The 22,079-nt window shown below is 44.9% G+C and overlaps 1 protein-coding gene across 5 annotated transcripts in view; it reads left to right on the top strand.

The window, feature by feature from the left end:
* Positions 1-22,079, top strand: part of SMG7 (SMG7 nonsense mediated mRNA decay factor) — a 596,979-nt gene that overhangs the window by 119,902 nt on the left and 454,998 nt on the right. For all 5 annotated transcript variants that reach the window (XM_085601728.1, XM_085601725.1, XM_085601727.1 and 2 more), the window contains 2 exons: positions 11,465-11,582; positions 13,753-13,885. In XM_085601728.1, coding sequence (XP_085457854.1) covers positions 11,465-11,582; positions 13,753-13,885 — 251 coding nt within the window. The remainder of the gene's footprint in view (positions 1-11,464; positions 11,583-13,752; positions 13,886-22,079) is intronic.

Genomic DNA, 22,079 nt, shown 5'->3' with positions numbered 1-22,079 from the left:
GACATCCAAACCCAAAGTGTCTTCGGAGCCGAAACCTTCCACACCGAACAGGCAATATATCCCGGTACCGAAGTCATCTGTGCCGAAATCGAAAGACGTTCCTCCTAGAACACAGGATCAGATTTTTGACTTTCCACCTCCCAAAACAGATCCCAGACAAAAAGAATTGTACCTCAATCCAGATACAGGATGTCTGATCACTAAACTGCCTCAAAAGCATAAACCAGAATCTGAGGACATTCCATATACAATTCCACTGAAGAAAAAGAATACTGGGACTAATCCTCCTTCTCCTCCTCTTCGAATACGTTCCCCTCCTCTCCTAATACGTTCCCCTACACCACCACCTTCTCCTACACTAGAGCCACTGCCTACTACACCACAGGACTCCCCACCCTCGCAGCCTGATGATTATGACGGAGATAATTAAGATGATGTAGATGAGGAAGATAATCCGTTACCAGTAGGTATTAACGATTTTGATCAGCCTACATATAATCACCCAGATCTTTACCCTGCAGAGCCTTCCCCTCCTGATGAGGATGTAGGGTATTTACAACTGTTGGCTAGAGCTGCACAGTACCATGGAGTTCAGTTTCACAAAGAATCACTTGAGGAAGATTTCTTATTTGAAACATTAGCCCGCACACACGGGTCTACCCGGTCTCTCCCCATGCTTAAAAGGCATGATGAGACATGTAGATGATGTATATAAAGATCCTGTCAGAGCTTTGAATTCTCACTCTGAGAATAGACAAAAAGTACAAACCAGCTCCACCTGATCCAGTATACATTAAAGTACAGTTGCCTTTAGACTCCCTAGTGGTTTCTAACGCTCGTAAAAGGGCTGATTCACAAACCTCTGGAGATGCTCCCCCTCTAGACAAAAATCTAAGCTGCTAGATGCTTCTGGTAAGAGTAGCTGCCCAAGCTGCAAATCACGGGCATATTGCTAACACCCAAGCCCTTTTAGACAGATACGATAGAGCTCACTGGGATGAAATGGAGCAATTTCTCCAATATTTACCAAATGAACTCCAGGCTAAAGCACAAGATTTAGTACAAGAAGGGAAGCTCATCTATAATTCATCAATTAAATGCACCTTAGATGCGATGACACTGCAGCCAGATAAATTAATACCAGTGTGTTACTCAGGAGACACGCTTGGTTAAAACATTTCTGGTTTCAAACCAGAAGTTCAACAGTTTATTCCAGAAACTCAGTTTGATGAGCAGTACCTTTTTGGACCTAAAGTAGATCAGGCCTTAGAAAAGATGAAAAAAGATACGGAGTTAGCCAAATCTATGGGAGCATTAGTCTCCTAACCGTGGTTCTTTTAGTCGCTCCTTTTACCGTCCTGGCTCCAAAAATACATCTTTAGACGGCAGTACTTCCTCGTATAAAGGAAAGAATCCTCCACAAGAGGTTTCTTCAGAGGAGGATATAGAGGAAACAGTGGTAAAGGCAGATGTTCCGCTCCACGTAACTCACCCTCCCTCAGTAAATAGTGACCTAAAGTGGTGTCTGCCTTTCACATAAATCAATCAGTTGAGTTGCCTGTGTTCTTTCCTCAACCTGATTCAGAGGCAGAACGAGCTCTAAGCACCCTTGATGTTAGAAGAGCTTTACTTTATTATATAGAAAGAACAAAAGACTTTCGCTAAACAAAGCAACTCTTTGTTGCTTTTGCTCCACCACACAAGGGCAATCCCATATCTAAATCAAGCATTTTTAGATGGATTGTCAAATGTATACAAACGTGCTATATGAAAGCAAAGAGAACTTTAACCGTACCACTTGGAGCACATTCCACTCGCAAAATAGGGGCTACTATGGCCTTCTTGGGGGAATATTCCCCTAGCCAACATCTGTAAGGCAGCAACATGGTCTACACCGCACACATTCACCAAACACTATTGTGTAGATATGTTAGCAAAGCAGCAAGCCAGTGCAGGCCAGGCCGTACTCAAAACACTGTTTCAAACAACTACAACAGCTACTAGTTAGCCACCGCTTTGGGAGTATACAGCTTTATATTCAGTGCAGAGCATGTGATCTACAGCATACATGCCTTAAACGGAAGTTACTTACCCAGTAAGCATCTGTTCTGGCCATGTAGAGCTGTAGATTCACATGCGCCCACCCACCTCCCCGGTCACTTCTTGCTGTTGTAGTTTTTCACTTTATATACATACACATGGATATCTCTATTGTACACTTACTTACGCCGTTCTCACTCTCTGTGGTGAAACAATCTAACAATGGAGTCGATACCCATGCCTGTTACCGAAAGGAGGAGTCACCTTACCTCGTGACTGGAAGGAAGTCCTTATAAGGATGTCGTCGCCAGGGCTATGTTACTGTCAATACTTGATTGAATTAAGGGTGAGTTAGAAGCATGTACAGCCTGGACTGTTGAAAATGTCCTTAGTCAGTGAAGGGCTGGAGGCATTTATCAGTGTCTGCCCTCAGCATTTCATGAGTCACATCATGGCTTGAGGGTAGATCGTGATTTTAACCTGTACCTTGGCATTCTGGTCGGCGGGTGGGCACCTCTCATCCTTTGGGGAGCCGCGGGTACATGGCAAATGTTAATGCCCATCATTCCGTTGGGAGCGACGCAAATCTTAAGGATGGTGGAGTTCCGCACTGGCATCTAGGTGGGTGGAGGGCGCAGTGTTGTATCCATCGAGGCATGGTCTAATGAGTCTAAAAGGTCCTCCAGTTGTTAAGGTTTTGTGAATTCTCAGGTCGATCTGTCAATAGCCAGGATCATTGTGGCCAGACCACATAATCCCTACCCAATCCCCCTTCTGTTCCAGTAAGGGGCAGAGAGGAATTTTCGACGGAGCACATATGTTTCATAGGAAAAGTTTGCAGAGGACGCTAATCAACTTCCCTTGTAGGTGAAGGGGCCATGTTGACTTGCTAGTCTTATCAATCAAGTTTTATAATCAGTCCGTATTTATAACAGCGTTGTATCACCCGTGAGGGCCTCAAGGCGCTGGAGTTGTTAGTTGCTTCGCAGTGCTCTGTTAATTCAAACAGACAAGTCTTGAGTCTCTTCCTAAATTCCTGGAGCGATGAGGCAGTCCTGGTGCCAGTGTTGGAAGATCCTGAGAAGGTGAAATGTACTTTTTGTAGGGTTGAGCGTGTGTCATGCGACATGGGTGGGGTCGTGACAAGTTGTTTGAGGCCGATGTTGCTCATGTTTTCCAGGAGGTTGGTTGTGCTGTTGTCGCCTGGGTCGTCCAGGTGGCAGTTAAGATCACGTAGGAAGATGTAGTGCTCGGAGTTGATGGTGATTGGGGCGATGCGATCTGGTGGCTAGCGTTGGCAGAAGCTGGGACGTGGTCCCGGTGGTCTGTGTGGAAGGGTGCCTCTAATGGTGCTTTTTTCATCTGTGCGAAGTTGGAATTTGAGATGCTCCAATATTGGGGTTGAGTCGTCTGAGAAGATTGTACAGTGTATGGTGTCCTAGTGGATGCAATTCCACCTCTGTGTTTGTTGATTCTGTCCCTGCGTGTTATTTTGTAGCCTAAAGGTGTGGCGATGTCTGGCACAAAGGCAGGGTTCAGCCTGATCTCTGTGAGGCAGATGACATCCAGGATGAGGGATGAGGTCGTGTCCCAGATCTCTGTGGCAAGTTTGCTGAGGTCTTAGGATCTGTTGGGCTTGTGTATGGCGCAAAAGACACATTATAATTGGCCAAGGACAATCGCCCCCCCCCCCCCCCTTATTTTATCCTGTGTTTTCTTTCAAATTCCAAGGGGATCTGTAAATTCTTAATGAGTAAGCAATGAAGAAAGGTACACAAAAAGCCCTGGATGGCATCTCCTTCCTTTTAGGGTATGCCGTACAAACAGATATTGTTCCGCCTGCTGTGGTTCTTTTGGTCTGTGACTTTTCTTTGGAGGGTCCACCTTGCCTGCCCCAGTCAGGGGATTTGTAGAATTTTACTTTCAGTGTTATCCTGGTCTCTGTCAAGTCTAGATTTTACTCATTTTATCAGTAGAGGACACTTCCACTGTGCGCATTGAGCTTTTGATTTCTTTCATGCATGCCTTTATAGTGATGGCTTGCTCCCCAGCCATTGCTCCCATCTGTAGTTTACCGTTGGCACCAGGCCCAACTTTGGAAAAAGTTACTTGTTGTGACCTCTTCCCCCTTCTTCATTAAGAGTAGTTGTGTCAGTGAATATACTCTCCCTGTCATGTAGAGTGTCTGTCCTCAGTGTAATGGATCTTTGTACCTTCACCATAGGGGTTACCTGTAGATGATATTTGAAGGTGGCTCGCTGTTTTATTATGACTGCATTAGGGCTAGTGTCTAATCCAAGATGGTTCTCTCATGCCAAGTGTTGTGGGTCAGCCCAGCTGTCTAGGTTAACACTTATGAACTAGAAAAGGGGATGGCGCCAGTGATGTGTGTGATATCCAAAGTAACCCCTATTTGAGTGACAGCCGGGCAGGCGTTAATCTCTTGTTTGTTGCGCCACTTGGGACAGCGGAGTTCCTGTGCATGCCCGTTCATAGGTGCACCTGTGGAGTATAGGGGCGGCTTACCGCAGAGAAAGTAGTGCAGCGGCACCAACCAACCCCCCCGCCCCCCTCTATGCTGACCTAGGCACTTCGAGTGTTTGGAAGGAGATGGACGAGGCAGTATTGTTCCACGGCTTCCTTACAGGTGGTAGACACCACATGAGCCCAGCCACGGGGAGCCTCCACACGGGCGCAGGGGCGAGAGGCAGCTTGCCGTGGTAAGCTGCAGCAGCACTGGCCCCTCCCCCCACCCCCCCCTTGTCACCCACTTTTTGTCTGTCGTGTAGTCAAGTAGTCTAAGGCCCCAATGGGGCTGGCAGGTGAGGTGAGCTGGTCTGCAGTGGCGCCTCCTCAGAAGGAAACCAGGCTTGGATGGGTCCACGTGCATACTTGAGGGAGGATTGTAGCATTAAACTCGGACGCCAACACTCACTGCTGCACTCAGCTAGAGTCTGCTGTGTGGTGGGGTGTAGCAGCGGTGCTTGCCTTGAGTGTCTGTCGCCAGCGGTTGGATAACTCCTTAGGTCCTGCTCAGCGAGTAATGGGACTGAGTGAGTTCTTCTCCCATGTAGCATCCATGTGCCGAACTTTCTCGTTTCCTGGGTTTTCGGGGCTCTTTTCTGTGGTTTGAAGCCCCCATTCTGAGTATGTGTGTTTGGGGAAAGTTCCGGTGGAGCAGGTTACAGAGCAGCCATCTTGCTCATGGCTCCCCTATTGTATTTCTCATTGTAATTAATTCTCCACATCGCATCAGTGCATTATTAGTTGTCTCCGCATATACCCCTTTGTTACCTGACAAATTTGTCCTTTAGATGAACTCATCCTTTCTTCCAAAAGTGGTTTAACCTTTTTATTTGGGGGTAATCAATCACTAGGCTTCACTAGCTGTATCCTAAGCGGTCCCTTGAGTTTTTACTTTAATATGTTTTTACCTGAATAGGACTAACCAGTACCCCATATTGAGGGGATGATCAATTTTTTTGTTGGATTCGCTGATGTGATGAAAGGAAATGTGGTCCAGAAAAGGACCTCTTTGCAATGGATTGTCCATTGCATCAGGCTGTGTTACTCTTGGCCCGAAAAGGATACTTATGACTGCGTTTGGGTGTATTTCTCCTGGCCTTAAGCTGCTATTTATTACCCTGGCTTCTGGTGTTCCTGTGTTGGACATCTTCCACTCTGCCCTGTGAGCATCTGTCCATAATTTCAGTATGCACTACCTTATGCACTCTTGGGTTCAAAGGTAGGACATTTTCCTGCAGTAAAGCCTACTCTTCAAACTCATCCCTTGGTGGTGGTGGTGGTGGTGGGGGGGGGGGGGGGTGTTGCTTTAGCAACAATTCACAAGGTGAGGGAATCTGCTGTTCGCAGAATCAATCAGAAAAGAATAAGTTACTTCCCTTCAGTAATGCTGTTCTTGTGGAGACTCGAACTGCAGATTCCGAACTACTTACTCCCCTCGCTGTCCTGGTGAATAAACGTTTAGGTTGTAATAAGGTTTCAAGTTAATGTTGCACACTGTTGACATTCTCAATTTGTCATTAATGCTGCACCACTCAGGGTACAGAAAATGGTCATGGCATAAACTGATGTCAGCGTGCAGGGGTGTCACTTATGTGCCTCAAAATGCCGTCATGTCTGTAGGTAGGATGACATTTTGCCAGTACACAGATTCAATTGCAGAAAGCTTTCAAAAAACCAGCCTGGTGCCTATGTAGATTAATAAGTTGAGGAATGTTCAGTTAGTGTCCACCAAAAAGAGTGCTGGCTAAGGTGGAGGAAAGTGCATCTTTTTGCATGGTTGCCCCCAATTTTACGAAACAGTTGATGTAGTTTGACTGAGTGTGCCCTGGGTTCCTGCCAACCAGGGCCTATGTTCTTTCCCCTACAGTTGCAAAACCCAATTGGCAACTCTTTGGCCATGTGTAAGTCCCTTGTAGGGAAGGCTTCTAAGGGCTGTATCACTTATTGTGCCACCCTTAGAGTGTGTGTGTGTGTGTGTGTGTGTGTGTGTGTGTTTGTGCGTGTGTGTGTATGTATGTATATGTGTGTGTGTATATGTATGTATGTGTGTATATATATATATATATATATATATATATATATTACCTACTGGCGGTCGCCAGTAGGTAGTTATAGTTAGGACCCTGTTTCCATAGGAAATCCGCAACATTCTATTTTGAATAACTTTGGCGCCGGTCGACGAATCCTCGCGAATTTCTCAAAATAGGTGGGGCGCTACGCTCCGCTCCTACCCTGAAAGTCTCGGGGGGATTCGTCAGGCGGGGGCTGAGATAAAAGGGGGGTCCCAAAACGCGTTTTTCCCATGCATTTTTCCATAGGACCTTTAGACAGGGCTACAGCCCGAACGGCTGAACAGAATTACTAGAAATTTGGCAGAGAGGTAGTCCTCAGGTCAAGGAAGTGCCTTTTGTAGGTTTGGTGTAAATCTGTTCAGTAGATTCTGAGAAAATAGCCTTTAAATCAATATATATATCTGAGCCAGCTTACGGTACGCTTACCGTAAGCTTACCGTACGCGTACGGTGGCGTGCGCGAGCGCGATTCTGATTGGCTGTTGCATCTAAGTAAACATTCGAATCGGTCGAAACCAGGAAGCGGCGGCCGCCATTTTCTATCTCGCACTCTGAGGGGGGGGGCTGTAAACAAAGGCAAAAAACATATAAAGGGGCTGTTTAGACAGCGCCCCTGCACATAGCCATGTTAGTTGAGTCCTCAAAGATCCCCTAAGGCCAAAAACGGTAAATTTTTATTTTTTTAAAATTTCGCCGATTACGCTTACCGTACGCGTACGGTGCGCTTACGCTAAAAATTTTAATAAAAAAAAAAAAAAACACTCTCTGTGCATGGCGTATTATTGTCATCACTTACAAATTAAATTTAACAGATTACCTATCACAAGGAAGCGCATAATATGTCCTCCATGTGCGCACGGTGCCGCGTGCCCACCTTGCGTGTACGGCACTAACTGCGTAAAGTGGGCGCGCGGTGCGCAAAGCGCACCGCGTGCTCACTGTGCGCGCACGGTGCGCGAAGCGCACCGTGCGCGCACGGAACGAACTGCGTTAAGTGGGCGTGCACGCCACGAATGGCGTAAAGTAACTTAGCATTTAAAAAACCGTACAAATTCACTGAAAAAACCATAGGTTTCACACACGTTATAGTTCGGAATTAGCATTTAAAAAACCTTGCAAATTCACTGAAAAAACCATAGGTTAACACGCATGTTATAGTTAGCGGAAATTTTACTGATAAAAAACCAATGAAATTCCCCCGTTATAGTTAGTGCAGGCAACTATAACTCACGCGACCGCAATCTTCTGCTGATGACATATGTGTCTTTATGAAAAAAAAATATTTGTAATATATGTATAGCTAAAAATGTATGGAAGAAGACATGGGCAAATAAGTGTCTAAATACAGTATTAGCATCAGCAGAGGATTGCGGTTGCGTGAGTTATAGTTGCCTGCACTAACTATAACGGGGGAATTTCATTGGTTTTTTATCAGTAAAATTTCCGCTAACTATAACATGTGTGAAACCTATGGTTTTTTCAGTGAATTTGCAAGGTTTTTTAAATGCTAATTCCTAACTATAACGTGTGTGAAACCTATGGTTTTTTCAGTGAATATATATATATATATATATATATATATATATATATATATATATATATATATATATATATATATATATACACACACACACCCACTATAGTTGGGAATTAATATATAATACACACACCCACCTTTTTTTGCAGGCTGCGTGTTTTGGTGCAGAAAAAAGTGACGTCGACATGGCACACATCCCTGTGTGCCATGCCTACAACCCACTGCCCTGGCATAACTCAGCCACCGCTCTAGCTGGGTGCACTATACCAGATGCATGAGCCCTGTACCCCTACAGTGTCTTAAGCCAATTCTTGGACATTGTAAGTGCAGTAGTGCCGTTAAGAGTATATGATGCTGGATGTTTGTCCTCATGAACTCCACAGCACCATAATGGCTTTACTGAAAACTGGGAAGTTTGGTATTAAACGTGAAATGTCCTCAGAGGCCTATTTTGAGATGCCCCCTGGAGAACGACCTAGGTCTAGTGTCCTGGCTGAGTTGCTGCTTTCCAGCTGCTGTCGTCACCAGACCTGTTTCTGGAACCCTGGGTCGAGAGCCTGCCGCTCTCGGGGTCCTGAACAGTGTACATCCTGTATCGAGGTACCAAGCATCCTCCCCCAGGGTCCACAAAGGGGAAGCTTCAAAGACTTGCCGCCTTTGTGAGTTGCCCCAGCCATTTGCTGCTACCAGCAACTGGCCCCCACCGTTTCTGACCCCCACTTTGTGTGGGAGAATTGGTGGGAAAACCAAGTCCGGAGGAGAGGTGTGCCTACCTTTGCCAATCCACCCCTCGGGTGGGGTAGGCGAGGTGAAGCACAACTCTCAGTCCCCTGCCATTTTGCAGATGGGGCGGACCCAGTCAACCAGAGTGAGTCTTATTCTCCCCTCCCACTGGAGGTTGGCATAATAGGTAGTGCACCAACCCCAAGGAAGGGACCCAGTGGTCCCGACCTGTACCTACCTGTAACGCCCCTAAATCAAGTATTTAGTGGTAACCGCAAACCTTGCCTCCACAAACAAGAGAAGGAGGACCTTAGAAGCAGTGCTGAAAGAGGAGGGCACCAACTGACTTGTCCCCAGCCCTACCGGCCTGTCCCAACCTCTAACTTGCTCCAGCAAAACCTTGGTGTGTCCTGCAGCCAGAAGCCCCCAAGACCCTGAAGGACCTGCCCTGCCTTCCTAATCGAAGACTTGGTCCTCGTGAGCACCGAGTTTGCTCACCCACAGACATTGGCTCTGGCCAAATTTGCAAGTCTGCACCACTCTGCTCCCTACGGCCCGAGCTCGAGTGGCCCACCACCACGAGGAGGTCTCCCCGGTGATGCCTACCTGGGATCTGGTGATCCATGACCTGCCTCGAGTCTCAAACCAACGCCTGCAGCCTCTTTCCGGAGGATCCCCGCGATCGGAACCGGTAAGAAAAACATGACGCCTTAAGAAACCCCCGCAGTCCCACGGCCTTGGGTGGCCCAACCGACCTTGTCCCAGCATCCCCAAGGCATCCCAACTTACCTCTCAACCCGGTGTTCGCCTCCAGAAGAACTTCATCCCAGAGCATGCAGCGTTTGTTGAAACCGGAGAATCCCCATTGAAATCAACAGGGCACCTGACGCCAAACCAGCACCTTGCTCCTGGCTGGCCCTGTGCCGCTGTGGGTTTACCTTGTGTGCTAAATCGGATCCCCCTTTGCCCTCTGCCTAACACCAGGAGCTTTGCTTCCACAACCTTGTGGCCTGCTTGTGAGCAGCCACCAACCGGATGCCCCTTATCCCCCATTGCATAACATTGGGCCTCAGCACTGTGCACCTGACCGCCCTAGAGCCGCTGAGGGTAATTTGAGTGCATCCTCGACCCTGGGGAAATTCTGGTTCTAACCCCAGAAATCCAACTCCCACAACCAAGTACTTACCTGTAAACCGATGACTTCATTCCCTCCTGTAGTATTGCATTGACTGCTTTTCTTTGAAAATTGTTTTAAGTGTGGAGTTGGTTTGTATGGAACTCTAAAACTGCAAATATACAAAAACTGATTTGCTTATGTTCTCTCTAGGCATATCACACTGAGTAGAAAAAGTAACTTAAAAAAATCTGCAAAGTAATCAAAAGTAATCTAACAGTAATTTCAACTGTATTCAAAGCATTTACAAACCTGTAACAGTCATTTTCATTCAGCTTGCTTGTATTGGTAACCCTGCCTTGAAAAGTACCATTTACACTTATCTTTGCCAGGGTTCTAGAAAATAAATACAACTAAATAATATTTTTATACAAACAAAGTGGTCCGAGTTCAGTCTTTGAGTGTGTGACATCATTTCTTGCCTGAGTGTGTACAACACATGCTTAACACTACCATCTGATTAAGCCCTACTGCTTGCCCACACTACCACAAATAGATAAGGTATTATCTACTTTTACCTCTGCCTACCTTTGGGGTTCCACTGGACACTGTGCACACTATACCTTACTTTGATAAAGTATATAGAGAGCCATGTTCCTATAAAATGTAGACAACTTTTTTGTTAGGGCACTCTTTTGTTTGCAGGTTTTTCATTTGCTAGTGTTTGACTTCTGAGGGTGTAAACTGTAGTCACTTTCGACATATCAACACCGCTCTTTGCTATATTTGGCCTTGAACTACTGAAGTTTGAGATGCAGCGGGTCAAAAACCATTGTGAATGCCCCATATTAGTTTTGACAGTTTTTTCCAGTCACATTTTGCTTGTTGAACAACAGGATCTCTCTTTTGTTGAATCACCTTTTAGGATTACAAACGGATGTAGCAGTACTAAAGACAGTTGAAACGTAATGCTAGTGTGAATAAACAAGCCACCATGGATATAGAGGAAATGCTGCATAAGAGGGAAAAGTTGTATGTCGTCTTGAAAGAGGAGTTAGTACAAAATAAGTTAACTTTTGTTTATCTGAAAGTGTTTTCTTCCCCTCCCATCTTTGTGGCCGTAACAGCCCTCTTTGCGCCACTTCCTTGAATTGGTACCAGCTTATTCATTATTTCCAGGTGGAAAAATCTAAGAAAAGCTATTGGTCCATCATTAGGAAAAAGCTGAAATGAAGAGGAAGTTAGCACAGAGTGACTGGAAGCTACAGGTGCCAGTGGCACCTATGGCATGTAATCACATTCTCCCAATGCAGTATAATGTGCTTGTGACAACATTTAGTTTGTGCACCCTATTGCATGTTGTAGAAAATATATGTTGTACTTTACAGTGAAGAGTTAAATGCATTATTGGATGGAAAAGTGACATATTTGATTCTGTTCTGTCTGTGGTCAGATTCCAAACTAGGTCCCACGGAGGTCTGGACATCAAGGCAAGCTCTGCAGGATCTTTACCAGAAGATGCTCGTCACAGACCTGGAGTGTGCACTGGACAAGAAGGTGGAGCAGGACCTGTGAGTATAAATGTTGTGTTAAGGGAGGCGAGGGACTGGGATGAATGTTAACAGGTGCTGCGTTGTTCATTCAAAACACCCTGGTTTACTAGTTTGTTAACAAGTAAGCTTGAAAAAGTAAATAATTTGGCTGTTGATTTGGAAACCTAGTGGCAGGTTTCTCCACTAATTGGGGGTAATTTTTCATATGCTGTCACATATCCTAGCGTATGGTATGAGTGATCTCAGAACAATTTTGTCTATTTGTTTTAATTCTGTTTCAAATGACCAAGTTGGAAACCTCACAAATTTGAGTAACTCTAAAGGTCTTTTACATCTCGCACTTTAAGCCCCTTTTAGTCCTTTGTTTTTCTGTACTATTGCTCCCCAAGCTCAACTCTCACCCTTCCCCTGGCATGAATTGAATTGGTGGTCTGTATGCACCCCTTTGGAGTTGGTAACATGAACATAGTTTATAAAGTTAGACTTAGTCCATGCATAACCTCTTCCACAAGGTTATTTACTTTCTCTTGTAGTTATGCAAACTCGCAGTGTAGACTTCAAGACTTGCTGTGCTAGTGCTGTAACCTCACAGCCACGTGTACCCCATTTGGGTTTCTTTTAACATGTTTTTTTCTGGAGCTATTCTTGTGTTATGTCTGGTGTGACTTGTCTTTTATGCCGTGCACCTTTGAAGGTTATTACTGGATATTCTGTTTTTGCGAATCCCCAGAAGGTGGTGATGTCTCTTGAGATTCTCATTTTGAGGTGGGCTTATCTTTTGGTTGGTGTCCAGTGTGTCATTACTTCTCGACCAACAACTCTTATATATTTTGTGTCCCACCACTTGACCTTCTGTCCCAGTGTGCATCAGACTCTAATTTAGGCACTCCCTCTTGTCATGGTTGATTGAGGCCTCTAATTGTGGATTTGCAGTTAGGTCTCTTGGAAAGTGTTTTGTTGTTGACTACTTTGCTGTTAGAGGTCTCTAATTCTGAACACTAGTGAGTATATTTGTGTTGTATGCCGCCTAGAAACAGGTGTTTATTCTCCATGGTGCTCTAAGGCTACTCTGGCTGTGACCTCACTGCATTTGTGAAGCTTTTTTTCTTCAGTTTGCTCAAGCAATATTTTGCAGTCTCTTTTCGTATAATTTTGTTAATCTTTATCCAAAGCTTTGATAGTTATTTTCAGGTTGGAAGACAGTCTTCATGTGACCTTTTGAATGCCCTTTATTTTTTGGGGGGAAGAAAGTGAGATTGACTTGTTAGGAAGCTTAATTATGCAATGGAGTTTTTCCTGCTGGACCACCTGGGCTATTTCCTTCAAAGGTTATTTAAATGTAGGGCAAAGTTGTATCTTTCATTTTATTCCAAAGATTCTGGTTTTCTTTACTTCTGGTCAGAGCGTTTCTGATTTTTGGGGGTATCGACTCCGGAGAGTAGAAAGATTTGAACTTCCTGACATTTGTTCTGTAATCTTTCTCTAGTATACACCCACTCCCCCAGCTATCATTATATAGAAATGCTTCTAACATTTTATCCTGTTGATGGGACCGCCTTAAACTATAATAGTCCCTTTACAAGATGTGATGTTCATTCCTTCTCCCTTATAGATGAAATTATAGAACAAAGTAGATTGTTTCAGTTGATGTAGTTCCACAGGGAGCTGCTTCTAAGAGGGAATTTTACTTCTTCATAACTTTTGACACTGTTGTCAGCCAGTAGTATATAAGTCCTCACTGCAGCATGTCCCCTGTTGGACGGATACATGAAAAGTGGCATATGAATCTTTAATTTTGAGCTAAACCAGCATGTTTTCTAAGTTAAAGGATTTAGTGTCAATGAGGTCCTCCCGACCCTCTGTTAACAAAGGGTTTCGTATGAATCGGTCCACCATTGTTGCACAGTTTTCTAATTATTTTGATCCAAAGCCAAAATTGAATGTTTATCTGCAGCTGTGGGACTTAAAGGGCCACTAAGGGGTTTACAATTGTTCACCTCCGTGATGTGATAGGGCTTTGTGTTTAGTCCTGAGATCTTCATTACTTCTCACAGAATTCTGCTTAAGTTAAGTTTGCTTGAGAAATATTGTTACAGGTAACTATTCACAAAAGAGCATGTACATACAAACTCACTGATACTCTGGCTGTGCTTTGCTTGTATTGAATTGTGCACAATTCTGTTCCTAGCTGGAATCACGCCTTTAAGAATCAGATCACTACCCTTCAGAGCCAGGCAAAGAATCGGGCAAATCCTAATCGCGGTGAAGTGCAGGCCAATCTCTCCCTGTTCCTAGAGGCAGCCAGTGGATTTTATACTCAGGTGAGTCTCACATTTTGCTCTGGGTGTGAAGTTTGTAGCCTGAAAAGAATGGCACAGTCACAAGATACTGCAGCTCTCCCTGTGAAATGGCTCAAATTGGATTTTCTCTACCGTTACTCTGATGGTCATCTCCAATTACTATGTTCAAGCATTTGGTTTAATAAATCACTATTTACCAGCTAGTTGTCCAAATTTGTTGTAAAACTTGAGAAAGTGTATGAGTGAGTAATAGCCTACTTTTATCCATTACTTGGAAGTTACCATTTTCTTAGTTTGGACTGTTATGAAGTGGCGACTGCTACGTCTTGAGTGTGAAAATGGTGTTCTAGATGTAGAGTCACGAGGGTGAGCTTTTATGTCTCATAGCCATGTCGTTTGGGAGTTGTGTTTTCATCTGGTTCCTAACTGCCACCAGATTTCCTGGACCTTCAATGGGTATGTTTAGTTTCTCTCCACATAGGTTCACTAACTTGATATATTATGGTTTGTAAGAAGCACTTCTCACTTCCTTAATCAGTCTGTTTTTGGATATGAGAAACTAGTTAGCTAGGTGAGCAGTTACTGTTATGGATTGCGTTTTAATAATGCCTAGGTATATTGTTTGAATAGAACTTTTAGTTGTATGGTGCTGCACTTGAGACACTTTTAGAATGTGATTACAACATTTTGTTGCAACTTTCAATTCTTATTCACTGAGTGATGTCATTTTTCTTTTTAGGTTGTCCTGTCAGTCGCTTATGTAAATCAAAGATGTGGGAAGTGTTTGGAGGGTTTTCACACAGGTTTTCTTTGGATATCCGAAGTGAACCCAATGCAGTATATGAGCGCTTGTTTGTTCAGGTGCTGGTTTACAAAACCTAAGTTATTTTGGGAGATGAGGGCTTTTCTCCTAAATACCCTTCTTTGAACCCATACATTTTTAGTTTGTCTGAAAGTAAAAATATGAACTCCTAGTTTTATTTATTGACAGAGGCCTTTAGGTTCTGGTATTTAGCTCTCGGGTTCTTACAATTCCAAACGAATTTGCTGGGGTTTCCACTCATAGTTAGATAACAGACTATCCTGAACTTTTGTCATTTGTAAATATTTCTTTCTGTGGAATGACTGACTTCATATTGTTTGGGAAAGGCTTTATGAAAACGGTCCTGTATTGATGAATACTAACAATTCGTTTTTATAAATCTGATGTCAGATATCTGTCGATATAGTCACGATATTACAGAAATGCTCCAGACTGAATTTATATAAAAGTTGTTGATAAAGTAATGCATTGGTAAAACTTTTCGTGGAAAAGGGGCATGAAGTACACTGAAGGACAGGAGGCAATGGCTTCCATCAGAAATGTACATTGGAGCAATAGGTATATCAGATCACCGGTTTATGGAAAACTTGGACATTGAGGGATGTCTATTGATAGAGATGTGAGTCATTAAATGTATCAAATTAATTGGCTGTTTAATTTCAGTAAATGTGTGTGATGTTTACAATGTAATGACCTTTCTGAAGAGGAGACTTTTACTTTGCAATGCTTTGGAGATACATTTTATGGATATTGTGAAAATAGGTTTGATAAATAAAACAATTTGGTTGAATGAACTTAACATAGAGGACATGATTAATAACCAAGCAGTGATTGAAATCATAGTTTGCATGATTGTTTTTGAATTGGCGAGTGCTTGAGTCATAAATTGGTGGAAGATGTTAGCACATGTGAAGTTGAATTTTCTAATCACTAACATCTAAGGCTTTTTATACACTTTTTAGCGAAATTGTGATCGAAATGTTCCATTTTAGCTTCATTTATTCAAAGTTTTCTTGAGCTGAACCTCCAACTTGTCTGAGAAGCCTTACTTTCTTGGCAATCATGAAATAGTGGAAAATTACTTGTGTCCTTTCAGAACGTTTGGCTTTTTAGCAAATTTATGTAGAGCTTATGTAGTAAAATGAACCGTTTAACCTAATTGTTTTGAAGAATTGTGGAGGGAGATATTTCCCCCACAACCACAAACCCTGCCTGGAAGATGAAGCGCATTGTCTCTTTGCCTCATTAAGGGTTGCTATTTATGCCCCACAATTTTCAAAGATCGCCAGCTGCCCCTCTCAGAAATTCTGCTACTAAAACACCCCCCTCTTTCTGAGCATAACAGTAGAATGTGTTGGCCAATCTTCTGCTGAGATAGTAATTTGTGAGGGTGACACTAAGTGGTAGCTGAGGTTGATAGCGCTGATCATATGTTGCTGTTCTGGACTCTGCCATCAGCCTAACAAACTTCTGCTTGGAAGAATGTGCTAGATGTGTTTGCCATCCAAATCTTATTTGGCATGGCAGAAGGATCTTGGTAGATGTACCAGCTCAATCTGGACCATCTTCAATTCCTGGGGGCTCTGGAAATCCGTAGGATTCCCCTTGCTGCGCTGGTGCAGAAGAGAATGATAATTACCTGACGATTCCTTGAGTCTGGCAGCGGAAGAGATGACAGTTCACCCACCCCCTGAATCCCAAGGCACTGTGTATTGGTTTAGTTGAAATCTAGAACGACAATAAAAAGCTTTTCTTGCTCCCAAATAAAAGACTGCGTAATAATGCATAGAATGTCGTCATAGTCTTTAGTTACAATACTACTGTTAAAGGCAAGTACCTTTTTCTTGTCCTGCTTTAGTAGTTTTTTTTTCCCTTTCCCATACCTAATCCACAAGTGAGCACATTACTTTGCCTAGCTTCTTGCAAAATACAGCAGACCAGCTCAAGTTGCAGATAAACTCTACACAGGGAATGATTCATCTGTTATTTCAGATCTAGACAAAACTGGCCCTTTTATTCTATTTGAGTCCTCACAAGAGCAGAATCTGCTCAACTCTCCAAATGTGATACATCTTCACACCAGAATCTTTTAAGTATCATTGTTGAAGTGTAGACACCTAGCTCCGTCTGAAGTCTCATTCTGTGCTAACAACTTTTTTAGATTTCCCCACCTCTAATGAAACACCTCTTCACAAGATTAGAAGGGGCAACTCTGTTGTATCTTACCAGACGTAGCCGAGTTGTATTTTAAGTATTTCTTTATTAAGTTCATGTTTCAGGATGATAATGTACATCTGCTCTTCAGCTTGGTAATCCTTATACACCAGCCCCACCAGGAGCAGCCTGCCTGCTGCTCAGCCCATCTTCCATCTGTCACACCTCATCCACATAGGCACCCAAGCATTCCAAGCATCACTGTCACACCAACATTCCACTCAACACTCACACTGGCTGAGCAGCTAGGAGAGGGGTAAACTGGGATACATATGATTAAATAAGCAGGATATAACATATCGCCCTCCTTTTAAATGAAAAATGAAAAGAACAATACAACATGAGAGGAACTATACACTAGAATGTACAAAAGCAGAAAAAAGTTCAAGACTCAGGGAAGCAAATTAAAATACAACTTCACAAGAGAGTCTGAACACTAAGTAACCTGAAAGGAAGGGTAAATATATTGACAAGAATACACACTAAGAATGGGACTAAGAAACCCATTGTGACACCCCTCATGTAAGGGTAAAACACTTAGCAACGTAACCCAAAAAGTGATCCCTCCTGTAAGGGTTTTTGACATAAACCATGTAATTGGGACTAACACCCATTCGCTACTCCTGACGCAGGGGTGAAAAAACAATGTATAGGTGTAGCACCTGGTGACTTACACACTGTATAAACAAGACGTGTAGAGCATGGAGACTTACACACCAGCAGACAAGCAGGGTATAAAACTCCTTCTCAGAGAATGACACTTCGTGGGCACCAGGGTACCTAAAGGCTAATGGACAACATTCTTGGTTTTGCAGCGTGAATCTTTCTGGATTCACTATACTGTGCATTATTCCGCCATCTAGTGGTTGGGTCTGGAATTTGTCTTTTTTTTTTTCTTCTTTTTCCCCGTGGCCCAGGTGGGTGTCGACATACCACCATTTGGTGTCCTTCGTGACGTCGACGCGCTTCCTCCAGAAGCTCCCACCTTTGGTCGCCATCTTCAGATTCTTTTTTCCGCCGTTGGGTCTGGATTGTTAGAGTTCCTGAGATTTGGAGATAGAATTGACGAAAATCACAGATTTCAACTCGCCCGACTACAGGTCAGGTAACCGGGATGACTAGGAGGAAGGTTTCCAACCGTGATCTCGACGTTCAACGGAGAATGCGCACACAGGGGGCTCCCTGAGCACTGGAATGAAAAAAACACCTTTCAAGTTTTGCACCAATTGTCACCACAAGTACGCCCAGAAGAACCAGCATCCAGTCTGCAACCTCTGCCTGCCACTCGACCACTACAGTGAGGACTGCAACGCGTGCTCGGCGTTCACACCCAAGACCCTCAGAGTAAGAGAGAGGCAGAGAAGGACGAACTACACCATGCAGGGGCAAGGGCCTCCACCATCGCTGTGAGAGTGCCATCTTTCTTGCATGGTATACCCCCACTTTTTGCTGAATTGCTGAATGTACTTTGACTGAGTGTGTCCTGGACTCCTGCCAATCAGGTGCCCAGGGCCTATGTTCCTTCCCTAAACAAAAACCTCAAAACCAAATTGGCAAACCCTGGCCACATGTCAGCCCCTGGTAAATGGTACTCTAGGTACCCAGGGCCTTGTGACCAGGGAAGGCCTCTAAGGGCTGCAGCACTAATTGTGCCAGCCTTAGAGGCCCTGTACCCTAACACACACACTGCCCTTGCAGGCGGAGTATCTGGGTACAAGACGAAACAGTCGACATGGCACACATCCCTGTGTGCCATGCCCACCACCTACACTGCCATGGCATACATCAGCCACCCCTCTAGCTGGGTGCCCTATGCCAATGGTGTGGGCACAGGAGCAGGAGCCCTGTGCCCCTACAGTACCCAGGTCCATCCCTGGGCACTGTAAGTGCAGTGCTGCCATTTAAGAGTATATTGTGCTGGGAGATCGTCAAACACGAACTCCACAGCACCATAATGGCAACACTGAAGACTGAAGTTTGGTATCAAACTTCTCAGCACATTAAACCCACACTGATGCCAGTGTGGGATTTAATGTACCAAGCACCCCAGAGGGCATCTTAGAGGTGCCCCCTGAACCTAACCTACAATCCACGTCTGTTCTGAGGGTGCCTAGGCTGCCACACAGCAGACCTGTTGCTGGACCCCTGGGTAGGAGAACCCCTGCTCTCCTGGGTCTGCAACAATGCACATCCTGGGCGAGGTGCTACATCTACTCCCCCAGGATGGGCAGGGGTAAGCTGCAAAGGCTTTCCCCAGGCCACTGCAAACCCCCACTCTGGCGGGAAGCTTGGCCGGAAACCCCAAATAAGGACAGGGGATTTGCCAGCCTGCCAACCCCACCCCTCACGTGGGGGAGGCGAGGTGGAGCACATCTCCGGGCTCTCGCCATCTTGAAGATGGGAAGCCCTGCCCAATCAAGACTAGGCTTCTGCCCCCCTCCCACAGGAGAGAGGCAGGATAGGGGGTGTACCCACCCCAGGACAGGGACCCATTGATCCCTGCCCTTCACCTACCTGTAATGCCCTTAAATCTAGTATTTAGGGGCACCCTGAACCTTCCTTCCCCAGATTCCAGATTCCAAAATCCGAAGAAGAGCTAGAAGAAAGAAGACCTGCCCTGCAGCTGCTAAGAAGAGGAAGACACCAACTGCTTTGGCCCCAGCCCTACCGGCCTGTCGACCCTCGAACCTGCTCCTGCTCCAACCCGGCATCTCTTGTGGCCAGCAACCTCACAAACCCTGGAGGACCTGGCTACCTTTTGACTCTAAGCCCCCGGGACTCCCATGAATAGAGGCTCTTCTCAAAAACTACTTCTAATCCCTGGCAACAGCCCGGAATTGCGAACCCAGCACACTCTGCACTCTCCAAGCCTGGCCTGTGCCGGAGTGAACAAAGACCACGAGGACGACCCCACGGCGACTGTGACCCAGAGTCCGGCACCCAAGGACCTCCCTCGACACTCCTGAAGAAGCCTGCAGCCTCAGAACCAGGTGCCCCACCCCAACCGCAATCAACAGAGGGTAAGATTTCCCAACACCAAAAGGCACCCCTGCACCCGGCGCCCCACGGCCCCCTGTGCCCAATCACGGGGTACCTACCTATCCTCCAACTACCCAACTTACCTCTCGAAGTGGTGGTGGCACCTGAAGAATCCTCGTCCCAGAGCTTGCAGTCTTTTTTTTCTAAACTGGAGATTTCCCATTTAAATCAATTGAGCACCCGAAGGCTCAAAAGCACCCTGCACCCAGCCGCCTGAGTGGCCCTGGCAGTGCAACCTCTGCACCTATCTACTTCCCCACTTGCCCTGAGTAAGTGACCAGGAGCCCAGCTCCCACAGTCGCGTGGCCTGCTGGTCAGCAGCTACCAACCAAGGCCCCCCTACTTCTCATAGGATAACATTGGGCCTAACTCTCTCTGCACCCAGCCGCCCTTGTGTCGCTGAGGGTGAACCAACTGTACCTACCTGACCCTGGGAGACCCTTGAGTCTATGCCCAGAACCTTAACTCTGCCAGTTGAGTACTTACCTGAAAGCCGATAACTCAATTTTCTCCATAAGGTAACATTGACTGGCTTTTTCTGAAATTTCTTTCAAGTGTGGACTTTTCAAAACTTAAAATATTCACCAAAAATCAGCCGAGTAACAAACGAAAATACTCACCTGCTCTTAGGTGAGCTCCCAGTGCTGGATCTTGGTGCCCAGCACTGACTCTGAAAAATACTTACAACTGTACTTATCAGTAACCCAATTTTCTCCCATATGAAACCATTGACGGTTTTTCTGTGAAATTTCTTCTGTCAATTTCTGCAAATGTTAAATATTCTTTAAAAATCGTATAATATCTGAAAACGTAATTACTTACCTGTTTTGGATAAAGATCCCAGTACTGAGTCTAGGCACCCAGTACTGGATTACAAAAGTAACGAGAACATACTATACCTGCAACTTGAATTTTCTGCCATAGGTTATCATTGACTTTTTTCTATGAAATATTTTCTAAGTGTCAACTTTTAAAATAGCAAAATATTGTCTAAAAATCATCACAGTAATTAGGTCGACTTTCATCACTTGATTCCAAGTACTGACCCAGGACTGAAACTAGGATCCAGTCCTGGAATTCCAAAAGTAATCCTAAAAGTAATCTGTGGCAAATAACTTAAAACTTCCATTTAACTCAATGCATTATTGTGTTTAGAATTGTGTTGGCTATTGCAGCCACTTGTAACTTTCTACAAAAGTCAATTGCATATTGCAAAAGTATTTATATAAAGCATCTCATTCTGAGAAACTATATATTAACTATTGTTGGTTCTAAAATAAAACAAGCCTATATTTTTTTTATATATACACCATTAGCCTAGAGTTCAGTTATTGGGTGTGTGAGACCATTTGCTGGCTGAGTGTGTGCAACAAATGGTTTACACTGTCCTCTGATACTGCCTTACTGCCCGACCAAGCTACCACTTTGGAGAGTAAGGTTATATCTAACTTTAGCCTCTGCCAAACCTCTGGGGACTGTGGACTCTGTACACACTGTACCTATTTGGGAACAGTATATACAGAGCCACTTTCTCGCAATCGCTCCCATACCTGGGTCTCTCCAGTGGAGAAGAGGACAACATCGCCGAGGGACCGGAGGACTGCAGTGTCGTCTAGGTTCAAAAGAAAACGTCGAAGGAGGTAAGAGTAGTCGACCCCCAGACACTCGGTACAAAAGGGGGTGGTGATGGACGGAGCATCAGTACCAATCAAATACTCACACCCAGTCAACAGATCTGGGGTTGATCCATCACCGTTCTTTAGCCCACTCTGCCACCCTAGTTCAGACATGGCCATATGCAAATCAGTCTGACCCTGTGCCTCATGGGAACAGTCCAGGCCGAACTGCCAAGCCATGCCTTCCCTGGACCGGAAACAAGCTTCCTAGGACCGGTTTCTGGCATTTCAGCCGTCTTCAGCCAGGCTTGCTTGAATCCAGTGGCAAAGTGAGCAAGGGACTCACGTCTGAGCATCACCACCCCTTTTTGTACCGCTTTGTTCGCCATAAGTTGGCAGGGTATGCTCAGACGTGAGTCCCTTGCTCAATTTGCAACTGGATTCAAGCAAGCCTGGCTGAAGACGGCTGAAATGCCAGAAACCGGTCCTAGGAAGCTTGTTTCCGGTCCAGGGAAGGCATGGC

The sequence above is a fragment of the Triturus cristatus genome, chromosome 4_2 (assembly GCF_964204655.1).
Source record: "Triturus cristatus chromosome 4_2, aTriCri1.1, whole genome shotgun sequence".
Classification (NCBI taxonomy): Eukaryota; Metazoa; Chordata; class Amphibia; order Caudata; family Salamandridae; genus Triturus; species Triturus cristatus.
This window is presented reverse-complemented; position numbering and strand designations above follow the sequence as displayed.